Raw genomic sequence first — 16,649 nt, forward strand, 5'->3', positions numbered from 1 at the left:
TTAGTTTGCACAGTAGTCTCAGACAAAAGCTTCAGCTGAGAGAGGAGATTACTCATTTTCACATTCAGACACAAAATAAGAGAAAACTGCACAAAGCTGCTATACTTAATAGCATTGTTGGTGTTTGAAGATAATTAGAGTGGTATGGTTTGATAACTGGACTGTGAGACATAGTCATGAAAGAAGCAAAGAACGTCATTTGTGCCGCTATATTTCTTTTGTCTTTAGTCATCAGGCCATTATCAATCAAGTTCTCGTTCTCCTGGTTGTCAGTGTAATGTACCATGTATGCTGTCATCTCAGTTTAGTCATGAAAAAAGCATACCATTGAATTCTTCTCGTCAAAATGTTTGTTTACAGAGCTAATACAAGCTCTGTAAAATAAGATAAAAGCTAAAATTGGTCAAAAGTGCTTTAATGGGCATAATAGTGTTGTACTCAAGACCACACTTTCCAAGAACAAGACTACCCCAAGGCAAGAGAATAGCGGGACAAAGACAAGACCAAGTAGCAAAAACGTGCAAAAAGCTGCAAAAATTGGGTAAAAGTGGCAAATTAGAATGAGGATACAAAAGGGGGCAACAGGTGGATGAAAAGTGGAAAAAAATAGGCAAAAAAGAGCAAAAAATCAAAAAACAGTGTCAGCTAGAAAAGCACTCTGAGAGCACAGACCTCCACCATCAGCCCTATCACCTAATAGTGAAGAATCCTTTAAAAACATTCCTGGATTCAGACGGTGATCTGGATCACTCCCAAAATTGAATTTGCCGATTACTCCTTCCCCGGTGGGGTGGAGACACGGTGAGGCAAAGCATTGGCTTCCCTACGTGTGGACTGTCATGGCGGAAGCACCCATAGTCTCACTGGACGACCGAAAGTCATGGCAGAGGGTGAATATTCCTCTTTTCCTCCCAGCTTTGTGAGTATTCTTGCTACAATACGCTGTCTTTCTGTCTGTTACGCTCCGACTCGTCTCCTCGACTGGGTGTGTGTCTGCCAAACTCTATAAACTCCAAAACTTTGACTAAGTTACTCATGTCCGCCATCTTCTGGTGTAAAGCGGTAACAGTGCAGACATCTGCCATTACCCCTATCTCCCAATAGTGCAGAATCCTTTAAAAAAAATTCCTGGATCCAGACGGTGATCCGGATCAGTCCCAAAATCTAATCAGTTCTTCTCTATGCCATTTCTGACATTTCCTGAAAATTTCATGAAAAGCCGTCCATGACTTCTTGAGTTATGTTGCTAATAAACAAACAAACAAACAAACAAACAAACAAACCCACCTGATCACATAACCTCCTTGGCGGAGGTAAGAATGGTAAAAAGTGGTAAAAAGGGTTAAAGGTTTCAGACAAAGTGTCAAAATAGGTTGAAAAATGGCAAAACAGATTAAAAAGTAGCACATATGGATGGGCACACTGACATAAATGGTTAGGAAAGTAATGACAGACTTAGCTAAGCCATAATGTGCAAAAATGTCAGGATAAATAATTGTGAAAAAGACAAAAATGCGTGCAAAAATGTGGCCCAATGCATTAAAAGCAACAGAAAGTAGTGGCAAAAATATATAGTATGTGGCAAAAATGTATGAAAAGTTTTAAAATGGGCAAAAAGCAGCAGATACGGGTTAAAGTGGCAGAGAGCAATGGCTTAAATGGGCAACAAAAAGGTTAAAAGTGACAAAATAGGACAACAGGGGGTAAAAATGGGCAACAGGTGGCTAAAACCCTGGAAAAATGCTGGCTTTTGCTACCCCTCAGTCTGAGCAAAAATGGGTTAAGGGTGTCAAAAAGAAGTAGCAAAAATCTTTTTAAAAGTGGTGAAACTGGTTAAAAAGTAGTACAAGTGAATAATTTTAACATCAAAAGCCAATATTAGCTTCACACACTTTTCTAGCATCAATGCTACCGATCCATCACACATGCATTGACATCATCAATAAATCAGAACTGGGGAGGGCCTTTTATCTGGGTTCACCAGGGGCCCCGCTCTGTAGGCAGGCCTGTACATGGTCCCCTCTAAAAGTATTGGAATGGTGGGCCCAATTCCTTCATTTTTGCTGTAGACTGAAAACATTTGGCTTTGACACAAAAAGCTGAATATGAGACAAGAGATCAACATTTCAGCTTTTATTTCCAAGTATTTACATCTGGATCTTAGGGTTTAGGTCTAGAGATTGACTTGGCCAGTCTAAAACCTTCCACTTTTTCCCCCTCATGAACTTGGTTGTTGTTTTGGCAATGTGTTTTGGGTTATTATCTTGCTGCATGATGAAGGATCTCCCAGTTTGGTTGCATCTTTTCTTAAATTTGGCAGACAAAATGTTTCTGTAGACTTTTGAGTTCATTTTGCTGTTGCCAACATGTGTTACATCATCAATGAAGAATAACGAGCCCGTCCCACAAGAAACCATGCGAGCCCAAGCCATGACATTACCGCCACTGTGTTTCACAGATGAGCTTGTATGTTTGGAATAATGAGCAGATCCTTTCTTTCTCCAAACTTTAGCCTTTCCATCACTTAAGTAAAGGTTCATCTTTGTCTCATCAGTCCATAAAACTTTTTTCAGCTCATCTCTGTACTTTGTGGCAAATTCCAGCCGGGCCTTCCTTCTATACATTTGTTCCTGAAGTTTTCTGTGAACAGTAGATGATGATACCTTCACCCCTGCCCTCTAGAGTTTGTTGCTGATGTCACTAACAGTTGCTTTAGGGTCTTTCTTTACAGCACTCACAATGTTTCTGTCATCAACTGATGCTGTTTTCCTCTGTCTACCCATTCACAACTGTTACTGAGTACACCAGTGGTTCCTTTCTTCTTCAGGACATTCCAGATGGTGGTACTGGCCATGGCCAATGTTTGTGCACTGGCTCTGATTGATTTTCCATCTTCTCTTGGCTTCACAATCGCTTGTTTTTCACCTAAACAGCTCTCTGTTTTTTTTTATTGTTTACACTTCTAACGATAAATGCAGTCTGCATAGGCAAAACCCGAATCTGAAACTGAGCGTGGACATTCAGCGGTGTTTATTGTGTGAATAATCAATGTAATAGGACACACATGGGCAACAAAACACACCTGTGAGTCACATGTTCCAATACTTTTGCCCACATGAAAAATAGGTGGGTTTGAACAAATGATATCGTCAAAGTGGTGTATCAGAACCAGATGTAAATACCTGGAAATAAAAGCTAAAGTGTTGATCTCTTGTACCATATTTATCTTTTGATGTCAAACCAAAATGTTTTTAGTCTACAGTGAAAATAAAGGAATTGGGCCAACCATTCCAATACCTTTTGGAAAGGACTAGTCATTCCATGGTGAACCACAAGGTTCAGTTTTAAGTCTGACATTATTCTCTATCAAACAGTCTCCAACCTCTAACAATCCAGCTCCAGACTTTTCATGTAAATGCAGGTAAAATGGATATTTGTCCTTTCAACCTTGTCTGTACACTTTCAAGTCTTATACGGAGCTAATGATTTTGCTTTTTTTTTTTTGTATAGTGACTAACTCTCCCACTTTTTTGTGCTATTACAGGATGACTGGCAATCATTCAGTCACATGAAGGTTTACCAGTTTTAGGATACACTAAATAATTAAAACATTCCCTCCTCCAAATTTGGCTTGAAGTGAAACAGTGTTGGTTATAATTTTGATTTTCCATTTTAACTGCATATCAATGAGAAACTCCTTACCATTTATTATCAACGTTCATCAGAAATCAGATCTGACAAACATCTGTCAGACGGTTATTCTCAGCCGTCTGCTGATGGGCTTTAGTTGATTTGAAAGCATAGGAGAGAATGCATAATTAAGAGGAAACATCACATATGGTTGAGTGGCTCCGCATTAAAAGATGTTCCCTTAGAGGGTTACAGCATAAAACATAACTCTGATGTAGAGCCATATTCAACTTCAACAATTCACCATTCAAACACCTCCAGCTTCTGAACTAGTGACAGCCAGCTGTTCAGTGCCGGAGTTCCTCGAAACCCCCCAAATGGGAGTGTCTGGTGATCCCTTCCCACCGTCGGCCAAATCTCTCCCCTCTGCCTCCCCTATCTCACTCTCTCCGCCCCCTCCTGCTCTCTCTATCTCCATCCCTCTCTCGGTGCCTGAGGACGCATGCGGCGGCAGTGGAGTCCCGACCGGCATCTCCAGGAGCTGAATCAACCATCCCAGCAGAGGCGGTCGTTGTGCCCCCCTCTCCTCCTCCACTCTCTTTGAAGCTCCCTGTCGGCACGCGGCGGAGAGAGCAGACGGCTGGCTGTCCCCGCGCTCGCGCTGCCGGCAGAGAGCCGCGTGCCAGGTATCATGACGCACCAAAAAATTGGGCACTTGCCTGGACTTTTCTCTTTCGGGGACTGCCATGTGACTATTCTTACGCTGCTTAAGTCGAGTTTTTGAAAGGCGCTCGTTGGACTGAGCTTGTGAGACTTTTTTTTTTCGGTTAATCAGCTTCGCCCTGCGTTTCATGTTGTTGTCAGTGCTTGATGATGTCATTGTTTCTTTCAGATGGAGCCGCGCTCTGCTGCGTCGTATCTTTCCAAGTGTGAGGACTCTTTTTGCCAATGTGTGTCCCTTGCTTCTCAAACTTGGACCGCTGCCTCTGCTCATGGCGAGAAACATCCAGGCTGCTCTCCAGCTCTGCAAAGATCTCTCTCTGCTGTCTAACGAGGCAGTTTAAAGGGGGTTTACCGCCCAGAACTACCAGCCTAACGAACTCATCATCTAATCCAAAAACTTTTCCTTTGCGAATAAAGATTCGCCTTCCTGGTCAGTTTGGAAGTTGTTGCCCTGGGACTGAAAGGAGTAAGCTGCACCTGATTATCTAAGCATCCAAATATATATATATAAAAAAACACTTAAAGGTGTGCTAAAACGAGCACAATGCTCAGATGTGTTGACTTCTGTGAGAGCTAACGCGCATAGGGAGCGAAATGGGATTGTAAACTATGTGGAGTCATTCCTGAGGACCGAGTCGCTTCTCTCCGCGGGTGCATGGAGCAGAGTAGCCCGAGGATGACGAGCGGAACCCGGGAGACGCCAGTGAACTCCTCCCCAGCGGTGGCGGCCAACGCTGAGGGTGAGGAGATCGAGGTTTTGGAGAGCACCGACGTGCTCCCTGTGGCTCCAGAGGACGTAAGTCAACAGATTGTTCTTATGTGCAAATACGAACACCTATTATGCTCCATAATTACATATCTGCTCTTTCTATTGCACTGAAAGCAAACTCCTCCTTGGGGTTTACGTTCTGAAACAAAAAATTATAGCCCAAAGTTACTCAAATGAGCTCATGTTTCTGAAATATCCCCTCCTTTATGTCACGTTTCTGTTATTTTCCTCAACATGTACAACAAAGCACCAGTCTTGTTCCATTAGGTGCCTCAGACTCCTATATAAAGAGACCCCTCCTCATAATGGTCCTCACTTTGGTACCTTATTATCTTTTCCTGCGGCTCATTGGGCACAATGATCAGATAATAACAGCATGTGTTGCAAGACTACAATTAAGGAAAATGCTCAGTGAGAGGAGAGTCTTTCCCTCCTCCCTGTGTCAGCCAAGACTCATCATTTCCAAACAGGTGTTCCTCTCAGCTCAGGCACCTGTTTTAGACATTTTTCCTGTTCACCTCTTCTTTCCAGTCACTCCTGTACTCTTACTCTTTTTTTCTCTCTTTCTTCCTCTCAGCAATGGAAGTCTCTGTTTGACAAGGTATGTAGTGCAAGCTAAAGTGGCCTGACTCTCTCACCACATGCATGTTTCACTCATTGTGGAGCAGTGTTGTCTTTCAAGGTTTTCATCTCCGTGTGACATAATCTTATTAACGGGGACAGCTGATACACTGACATGTTGAGCTTAAAGGTCATGAAACATGGGCAAGAATCTGGAGGTGCAGTCATGTCTTATGAGCATCAGTCAGAACGATAAAGCCTGAAAAATGTATTTTATGTAAATTGAGCTCTGCACATGAAAGTGGGATATTTAACCATTTTCCATGCATGAAAACCCAGCCATTTTAATTTTGCTGCACACCTCCTTTACTAGCCAACTAATTGAGCTGACTTAAAGCTGCAGGAAGAATATTTTGTGTGTTGTAACCAAAACTTATAGAAGTCCTAAGCAGACAAATATGATGATACTGGATAAGTGGTTGATGAAAATCTAGACTTAATTATCTTATTACATCAGGATAACAACACATTACCCTATGATAGCAAAAAATGTCTCAAGATCTTGAAAGAACGACTAAAACTGACTCGTTACATGGAAAATATCTATTTCATCCCAACATAATAGGATAAATGAGTCATGAGAAAAAAGTGAAACTTGATCATCACAGCAAAATAGAGCAAAAATAAAATACATGCAAGCCCTCGCAGGGCTTCTGTAAAATGTTGGAAACAATAACATTTTGTTAAAAGCATGCACTGTATTGTTTTAAGGCTTATTTATGCTCTAGATTTCAAACGGATACAGATACAGATGGATCTTTCTTGTCAACTCTGCACTCTTGCATGCTCTCTTGTAAGCCTATGGTTAAGGACCAAATGTTGCAATACTGTTTGTAATTGTGGGGGCAGTGGTGAGCTGTGTAGCCAGCAGTTCAAGCCAGAGCAGCAAAACACAATGAAGAAGAATCATTTGAAAAATTTCAACCTTCACCCCAATGTAACAGATGCGCTTAAGTATGTGGGCATAGTTGTATTGCTTGAAACTAGTGTTAATTTTGGAAGCTATTTCAAATGTCATCATAGTCTTTAGAATAAAAAGCCTTTTAGCTCTAGTCACCTCTCAGTCCTATTTTAATTTTCTTGACGAATACTAAAATGACTTTTTGTTAGAGTTTTTATCAACAAAGGTGAATTTTTACCTAGGCTTAGTCTTCGCTTCTTCATGGAAAAGAGTTAAAATACAAAAATTAATAAATCAATAAACATTTTATTTTTTAAAGATTTATTTAGAGGATGACAGCGGATAGAGTCAGAAAAGGGGGAGAGAGCGGGGAAAGACATGCGGTAAAGGGCAACAGGCAGGATTTGAACCAGGACCGGCCACATACATGGGTAGCACCTTAAACCACTAAGCTACCTGCGCGCCTTTATTTTTATTTTTGATTATTTTGGGGCTTTTAGCCTTTATATACATAGAATAGCTGAAGAGAAAAAGAAAATACGGACATGCACCAAGGAGCGCCAAGATTGGGAATTAATCACGCAACCAGGAGTATAGACTCTGTATGTGAGTGCCTGCTCTACCCACTGAGATAACCAGCTCTCCAATATGCCAATACTTACAAAACAACCAAAAATAAAGAGTGACTTGCCAGGTTATTCACGAATATAGTCCATAGTAGAAATGGCAGTCAAAACCGAAAATCCAGGGCACTTTGATGTGGTAAAATTTTTTGTTAAACAGGGATATGTACACGTTTCTACTCACCAGGAGTCTTCATCAGGACATGCCCATGTTTTGATGAAGACTTGTGGTGAGTCGAAACACGTAGACATGCCTGTTTTATAGAGGATTAATATCACATCAGAGTCTCTCGGGTTTCAGTTTTGCCTGCTATTTTTTACAGTGGACTATACTTGCAAATAATTTGGCAAGTCACTCTTTGATTTTTTTAGTTTAAAGTAGTGCTGTTAACTGATTGAAAAAATTAATCAAGTTAATCACATCGCTGTGCATTTCTTTAGTTTTAGTAATTTTTAGGTTTTTAAATGTTCCTATGATCAAGTGTTTATTTTCATTATTATAACTTTATGTACAGCACTTTGAAAGTGCTTTTTACTAAAAAATGTATTATTATTATCATTATTATATTATTATTATTATTATTATCATTATTATTATCTATAAATTAACATTTAAAACACTGCCATTTACTTGTATTTTTGGTTGAGATAAATTAGTACAAGTATGGCATTTAAATGAAGAAATATTAAACAAACTAGAGTTTTTAAACTTATTTGTGGTTTGTAGATCAGAGTGTCTTCATTTACTGAGCAATAATATTTACAGACTGCAAACGAGCCCAGAAGACAAACACATCAGGTACAAGATAACTCCTGCTGTAAAGTGAATGATCAGGTGTGCTGTTACCCCGAGGTAGCTGAAGGTGCTGACTGATGCCGTGGTCTCTCGTCAGTGTAACAAATGTAGCTCGGGCCAGCTGCTCCACTTTAGTTGCCTTTTTAGCTGATACGGGTCATCAGAGGCGATTTGGATGATGTCTTGAAGCCCCTTGTCGTCAGTGATTTTGATGATCTGCTGTCTCTGGTGACCCATTAGCGATTGCATTAGTTAACTTAGATGCTGCCGTTTTGGGGACAAATCCAGGTTTGCTGGGCGGCGCTGGTGTAGCTTGGCGTTATGGCTTGATCCCGTGTTGTTGTTAGCATCTTTGCTAACATTAGCAACATTAGCTATCATCACCGCAGTATGTACACACAACTTTTGTTTCATCCAGACTTCCAGTAGGCAGCTTTTTAAATCGAAATTTGCCATGAAGCAGACCTGGGTCTGTCTCACTCACCACTGCTGGCTGTGTTTGACCCGCCGTTAACCTTTTCATCCCAGGGATGTAAACATCCGCGCAGGAGGACTACAGGAGGAAGTAGTGGTCAAACTTTGTCATATGATTAAATTGTGTTATTATTTTTTAATGCGTTAAGCTTTCCAGATTAATCACAGGCATTAACACATTTATATTAGCAGGCCTAGTTTAAAGTTTGTTGCCCCATCCTGAATAGCACCTGATCTTGGTTACATTTTGCCAACATTTTTGGCCCCTTGCAGCACTCACAAAACTATTTTTATCCAATACTGATATTTATACTCATATTTAAATATAGTTCAGACCTGAAAACTTAGTTCTGAAAACACCCAATTTACACACATTTCCATCCCTAAAACACTTTAAATTTGAGAAACGATGAGGAATAAAGAAAAAGACTTTCACTGAAGTGGCTCTATTGGTCCATCTGTCAGTACCCCTATAATACTGATAATATCCTGCATCCCTAATCATAGTTTTAGTTTTAGTCAACAAAAATAACACTGTTTGAAACACAGATCTATTTTCATATGAAAGGGAACATAAATGAGCCTTTACTCTTCAGTGCCCATTGACTACGATTCCAAAATGACCTCCTGTTTATGAAACCAGCTATTTTACTCTTGCAAGCTTCATTTTTGTAACTGCTTGGCTTTTATTTCCCTTCATCAGAAATGTATTTGGTTTGGTGAAGGCACCAGATCTCAGCTGGTGGCAATGGCAAGGTCTCCTTTCTTCCAAACTCAGTTTGTGGTTTGGGCTGATTAGACAAATGTATTTTTAGATCAAAATCTTGCCGAGTGCAGCCTTAAATCTGTTTCCTGCTGGGTACCAAACACAGCAGAACGTGCAGCCAGGGCCGCCTGCAGGGACGAGCGCATCAGAGGAGCAAAAGACCACCAGAGGCTGTGGGTGTGTCAGCTGCTCACATTGACCCTCATAACATAATTAGAGTGATATATAATCTATCCCACATGCATTGATCTATCGGTCAGCCAGATCTTGTAAGACACACATGCAGGCACACACACATACACACGTAATGTTGCAGCCAAGAAACCCCAGGAGAAGAGAAACACTGTCTGGCTGATCCTGCAGGCAGCATGTCGGACTGACAGACGGCAAATGGGCCCCTTACCATCACACACACACACACAAGATGCACACGCACATACATAAAGACTTGTACATACACTGAATGTAATCTTTGGGGCTGCTGCAGCACCTGCCCACCCTGGGGCCCCCGACTCTCAGGGAGCGATTGTGTGTGTATCTGCAGGGTGTTAGCGGGGAGGTTAAGGGTTGAGACGGAGGCTCGTGTCAGGCTCAGTCTTTTCAGGGGAAAGCGGAGGTCCCATGGGATGATGGGGAAGGCTATAGTGTCTGTGTGTTAGTGAGTGAGCATATTCTGTGGACAGGAGGCCTCTCAATCCTGCTGTCTTTATACATGCGGCACAGCTTTTAATTTCCTCAAGTGGACGTGGGTCTAAAAAACGTTGGTTTGTCCGAATGGTGAGGTCGCCGCCTGGTCTGGCAGCTACAAATGTCCTTTCACTGTTTTTATTCTCCTTCCCTTTTTCCTCCTCACAATGAGTTGCTCCATTTGTCAAGGGAGTGACCTCAGAGACCCCCAGCTTTTGTAATGTGTCTAAGGAAGAGAAATGATGGGCCACTAAAGACAAGGAAAAGGAGGATTTTAAACCAGTCTGGCAACCTGTGTTATTGCAAGAGAGACAAAGAAGACTGTCTGCTTGAAAACAGAGAAATGTCTGGGTTTGTGTTTGTTTTTGTAAAGATATAGAAATATGAGATGGAAGATGCACATATCCTTGCAAGTCTTGTGTATGCGTGCATAAGATTGACTTTACTTCCCTTTGCAGCTTTGCCTCTTGTTGACCTCGTCTCACACTCAAATGCTGATGGCATGTGGCAAACTGCTAACCGACAACTAATGGATGACCCACTTGTTTGATAAAGTAAAATCACGCACCCTTTATTGGCAGCTATATAACAGAGCTGGCATTAACAAAATGCCCATGGATCTCATACACCTTAAGTTGACTTTCTGGTCACTGGCTGCAACTTATCAAGTTGAATCAAATGTTCCTCTTAATGAAAAGTACAGAAGAACATGTCAAAAGACAACAGTGCATCTCTCTTTTTAATCATTCCCTTCTCAGTGCAGAGCACATTCATATCTGTCTGTTACATCAGGGATGTTTACACAGCAAGAAAAAGACAGGATCATCTCGTCTCCCTCGCCCTTTTTTGTGTGGCTTTCCTCAGCTGTCTTTAACGCAGTTTGGCCTGTAAACAAAACCTTCCCCGTGATATCATTTTAACAGGCTCCCATATGAAATCTGCACATACAGCTATCAATTTCTGGATTTTAGAGCAGGGGGAAGGAATCAAAGTGCTGCGTCGCTCTGTTCGCTCTTCCCTTCACTCCTCTCTTATGTCCCCGGAGAGGATTTTGTTGCTGTATAAGTGCTTTCCCCCTCTGCATGCAGGAAGTAAGAGACCTCAGAATGCTTTGATTCGTGTTACCCATCGCCTGGAACAAACATGAGGGCTGAACGCAGACAGAAGCTTATATCTAATGAAGCAGAGGAGATGCTTTCAGGAGGATGACAGCTGCAGAGCCTGCTCTCTATACCACATAATCAAAGTGTCCCTGCTTCTGTTTGTCCTCTGAACATATCCACACATCTATCTGGAAAGACTTATTAGTAAATATCTCAGTTTTATTTGGCTGACTGATATCCTCGCCAACATAAGAGCCCCTAAATATTTCTAGACTCTCTAGGGATTCAAGGATGGGCTGCAGTTTACATCACAGACTCATGTAGTAAAACTTATTAAGAATGTTTAGACTGAACATTGAAATGAACCAGACATACTTGTTTTGACTTGGGAAAGCACATCATATGGATTTTTGTGCGTCATAAGGAGCTAAAATGGTAATGTTTCAATGCCTTACCTACTTATTCAGTCTGCCTTGTCTGTTCAACTTTGGAGACAAGCTTCAGTGTCTAAAGCTCCTTTGCTGAGTGAGTGAATTTTCAGAGCATAGTTTACTAAGAGCTACAGCACAGATATACTTTGTTATGTAAGGGAACTGGGAATGTCCCCTTGGATAACAAGAGATGGTTTTACCTGAGACTGGAAGTCCCCAGGAGTACTTAGTGAAACTTGGTTCAACTCAAAGTTGATGGAAGACTTGTAGAAACAAGATGTGCTGTTTAAAAACATAGTGCCTATAAAAAGTATCCAACCCCTTTGGATGTTTTACACTTTTATTGATTTTATAAATCAATTGTGGTCAATATAATTTGGCTTTTTTTTTTAGCAAAAAAACTCTTAAATGTCAAAGTGAAAACAGATTAGTAAGATAAGTGATTGCATAAATATTCACCCCCTTTAAATTGGCTGATCTAATTCTACAGAGGTCCAGTCAATTGGTGCTAGTCATCACACAATCAGTGAAATGTGGATCATCTGAGTGCAGTGAATTTGTCTCAGGTGATTGTAGTATAAAGATGACTGTGTCTGGAAGATCCAGTCACGGGTTAATCAGTATTCCTGACTACCATTACACCACAAAGACAAAAGAACACTCCAAGCAACTCAAAGAAAAGGTTATTGAAAAGTTTAAGTCAGGGGATGGAAACTAAAAAAATTCCAAGGCACTGAACATCCCCCTGAGTTCAGTTAAATCTATCATCAAGAAATGGAAGGAGCATGGCTCGTGTAAATCTGCGTAGATCAGGCCGTCCTCACAAACTGAGTGACCGTGCAAGAAGGAGACTAGTGAGAGAGGCCTCCAAGACACTTATGATTGCTTGTTGACCATGACGATTTATAAAAATCCATGAAAGGGTAAAACATCCACTTTTTATAGGCACTACATTAACATGGCTATCTGTAAATTGCAAGGCACTTCACTGTTCTGAATTTAAAACTAAAAGCATGGTATTTTTTGTAGCCGTAGACATGATTTGATTCTAGGTAGGGAGGCATAAATGCATTGGTTTGACATCTGTATTGGCCATTGGCAAAAAAACGTTGGCATTAACCATTGCCAGTGGTTGATCTTTATCCACTGTTTCTTATCAATTTAATGCTTTTATTTAGCACACTAACAGCTGATTTACAGAAGAGATTTATTATCAGGTAGAAGATGTGAGCTGTTAGACAAACTCTGATGTGTTTCATGGTTACAGATATGATAGAAAATGTTGGCATTGTGGGAGTGTTACACCTAAAAAGTAGTTAAAAACAACAGCAGCATCGTTATCAGCTATCAGCAATCAGCTAAATTATTATTTAAACGTCAGAGTTGATATCAGCCTTGGATTTGACAAATGTTGCATGTTTTATTTTGGGTTTTTTGTGTCCATGTGAAAGTTCTCTGTATGTCCACAGTTGCCTTTGTGTTGACAGCCTGCTACCGACGGCATCCTGAATCGCCCCAAGCACGCGCCTGCAGGAGCTTAGAGATTAAACACTTTCACGTGGCTGCATACTTTCCATGAAAGTGTTTCTTCCATCATTTCTTTCTCGGTGGCAGCAAAAAGCCTTTAAATGTGTGCTATGATCCCCAACCTCTCACTGTAACCACACATATAAAAGTCTTTTTGATCTTTAAGGAATGTCTTATAGCCAGAGGGGCTTAGTCAGTGCATACTATTGTACTGAGTGTGCTGCGTTAGCTTTGTGGAACATGTTTTGTAATCATCCCCTTGCTCTGAGAAGGCATTGAAAATTTTGCTTGAAATTTGATTTGAGTATATGGTTTTAAATGTGGACATTAACACGGATAAAAAATGAGAAAACTGCAATGCCAGATAATTGCTCCTCAGTTTGAGCTAACTCTACATTATTATGGAACAAAACTTCACTGCCATCGCTCAACATCTGCTACCAAAAAGACTCCAACTAAACTCACTGCACACTACATGCATATGTCAGTTCTTGGCCAGCAGAGGAAGCAAATTTTGGGCACAAGCAACCCCCAATCCCATGACAGACTGGTTGCAAATATCTAGAATGCTTTTTTCTGATTGGCTCATGGATTAAGACAACTTGTTGCTAATTCTAGTTGGTTGACTTGGGTGTATTTGGGGTTTCTTTGTCTTTAACTTAAGTATTGACAGCATGCTCTGTTCTCAGAAAAGCCGGCTAGTGTCATTAATTAAAACAAGCAGAAATCGAATAGTGAGGGTGCCACCTGCTCCCAGCGGTGAACGTGTTTCCCTGAGTGTCTGTCATGCGTTTCAATGAGCCTCTTAGTTAAACATTCAGTGACCATGCTTGAGAGTAAAGGGAGGTCATTATTTAAAGTCTTTCTGTCTGGCAGAGCCGCCTCGCCTCATCACAAGGCACAGCTGGCATCTTCTATTCAGCACCCGTCTCTGTTTTTTAGAAGTACTCTTTAAATGAATGGTCCACCGCCCAGGTAACTGGCACTTAATGGATGGGCCTACTGGGACCCCTCAGCTGCGTTTACTTGTGCATGGCAGGAAAAGCATCAGCATGTCCTGCCATGCCCTGTCAGTTTTACCTACAGTAAAAGCAGCAGGAGGTTTAAACAATGAGATCATGACAGCAGACACTGCAATTACTGACGGCAAGAGATGTGAGGATGATATGCAGCTTCTACTTTAGAGTAGGTGACGATGAATCCTTTCATAGCGCGAAATAAAGTTTCAGATTTGTCAGTTGAAGGGGGAGGATAAGGACAGCATTTAAGGGATCCTGAACAACATAAACAATATAAATTCCTCACCTTTTACAGTAGATCGATTAGCCAGACTCAGGTGGATCCAACTTGCAAAGCTTCAAGCTGATAACTTTGATCCCAGTCAAAGAATGAGTCTTTTGAAGGGAAAGAGGCAGTATGTGGGAGTGGTTTGTTAAAAGTGACTGCGAGCCTGCAAACAGTGGCTACCAGTGAACAGATTAGCGTGGATGCAGCTATGGCTACAGTTTAATCAGAAATTGATGGCAATGAAATGGACAGAATGAAGATCAAAGCATTACGCAGTGGAAAAGATGTTTTTGCTTTTCTCCCGACCAGCTTTGGCAAGGATTTAATTTACCAGCTGACTCCACTGAAGGATTGTGTGTTGACATGTTGAGCTTGCGTTATGTGGTTTACTCCTGCACACCTACAGTGCCATATGTTTTGTTGCTCGAATTAGCCGTAATGAATGTGACAGATATAATGGTTGTCCAAATCTTCATCCAGGGGTCAACTGGACTTGATTGAGGTTCTTAAAGACATTTTGTCTCCTCCAAAAGGCTTCTCTAGTCCAGAACCGACCTGGATGAATGAGAATGAGATGTTTGTTGAAGGTTGTGGCTTTCCCAAACACAGTCCATGGGATATTGGCAGATGGATGCTAACTGTCAAGACACCACAAAAGTCAATTAAGTTTGGCACATTTGAAGTTATTTAAAATCTTAACAAGGGATACAGCAGATTAAAGCCCACATGAACATTGCTCATACCGATTTGCTGTGGTTGTTTTGCTTCCTTCTTTAGTCAGCTCCTTTTCCATCTGGCTATCATTTTGTTCAGTTGACAGTCCATGTTGTCAAAAAGTAAACATTAAACAAATTTGATATTTGTGATTTAAGATTGTGTAACCTCAACGCTCATTTGTGTGGATCCCAGACTACTTTTAACTCAATGCAGTTAAATCTGGAAACATAATCCTTAGCACAATTTTAAAAATTCTGGAGTTTGATGGGTTTGATTTGTGATTGCAAAGTTAATATTTTGTTGTGTGTACTCTTTGTAAGAAATAATTTTCCCCAAACCATGATAATCCTGTATATTTGAAGCACTCCTGTCCTGCTTCCCCTGCATACCTACCCTGATATCCTGTTTTTTTATTTGTGCATCAACTGGCCTCTTCTTGAGTTTTTTTCCCCTCATAGTTCATAGATGCCTTGCTCGCTTCCTCTTTTATCCTCAAACTGATGTGCTCATCAGCCTAATTGCCACTGACACATTCACAGATGGTGGGGTCACAGTCTGCTGACCTGCTCATCTAACAGCAGCAGTGATTGACACCAGCTGAGTCATGGAGATAACTCACCCACAAACAGTTTGTGCTGATACTGGACCACTTTGACTCAATTCAGGCAGCAGCCCCTCCCCCCCGCCCCTGAATTTGTTCCAGGTTGTGTTGTCGTGATGAAGTAACAGACCGAGCCTCAAAAAATTTTTATTGAAAGATGTAATCAGAGCTCATCTTTCCTCGCTCCTCTGCCTCTCCCCCCTGCTCAGCTCTAAATAGATTTCCTTAATGAAAGGCACAGTTCCAGTTGGCAGAGTGTGAAAACAGTTGCAGCTTTTATGCAGAGGTAAAAATAGCTGCTGTGCCCGTCGATCTGTAAATGGAAGAAAGACGACGTGCCAGTTTACCCATAATTGGCTGCAGTGTGTAAAGTCATAGAGGCAGTGTCATGAAATCCAAGTGTATCTTCTTTGTTTTATGTATTCAGCAAACTCCATGTGAGTTTTGCTCACTGTGTGTGCATGCTGTCTGTTTGGCCTAAAAATGTGAATCCATTACTAGAGGTCAGGGTAGGGCAGTGAAAGTGACAGCACAAACTCCCTGCTGAGCGAGTGTTAGTGCGATGGAGGCTGGGTTTGCCTTCTGCCTTTTAGAGCCAGTGTCAGAGAGAATATTGATGGAGCTCCAACATAAATTAGACCAGATTTTTCAGCTTCCTAACTCCTCTTTCATGTCCCATCTCTCTTTCTCTCTCCCCTTTTCAAATGCTTTGTCCTAAAGTCTGATTCCCCATCACAGTTAATGGATGACAGTGGAGATGAGAGGAAGATTCAGGCACAGCGTGCTCATCAAAGCTTTCATCTGCTCTCTTTTCATGTGTTCTCTGCACCCATCCTGTTTGGAGAAGTTCATGCAGTTTCTACACAGATGCTAAACTACTGTATGTATCACTTCAGAAACGGTTGAAAGAAGCCAGAATGAAAGCAACTAAAAAGTCTTGCATGTGAATCAGTATTTCAATTTAAGTGCGGCAAGTAATCCCCTGAAAACAGA

General features: G+C 41.2%; 1 protein-coding gene across 6 annotated transcripts in view; it reads left to right on the forward strand.

Annotated features, from left to right (window-relative positions):
- Positions 1 to 4,132: 4,132 nt before the first annotated feature.
- Positions 4,133 to 16,649, forward strand: part of rhbdl3 (rhomboid, veinlet-like 3 (Drosophila)) — an 89,438-nt gene continuing 76,921 nt past the window's right edge. For 3 of the 6 annotated variants that reach the window (XM_041786162.1, XM_041786166.1, XM_041786168.1), the window contains exons 1-3: positions 4,133 to 4,437; positions 4,523 to 5,149; positions 5,700 to 5,723. In XM_041786162.1, coding sequence (XP_041642096.1) covers positions 5,009 to 5,149; positions 5,700 to 5,723 — 165 coding nt within the window. In that variant the 5' untranslated portion in view covers positions 4,133 to 4,437; positions 4,523 to 5,008. Of the gene's footprint in view, positions 5,150 to 5,699; positions 5,724 to 16,649 lie in introns of all 6 variants that reach the window. The other 3 variants (XM_041786164.1, XM_041786163.1, XM_041786165.1) reach the window with 3 other exon arrangements.

This window comes from Cheilinus undulatus, linkage group 4 (assembly GCF_018320785.1).
Source record: "Cheilinus undulatus linkage group 4, ASM1832078v1, whole genome shotgun sequence".
NCBI lineage: Eukaryota > Metazoa > Chordata > Actinopteri > Labriformes > Labridae > Cheilinus > Cheilinus undulatus.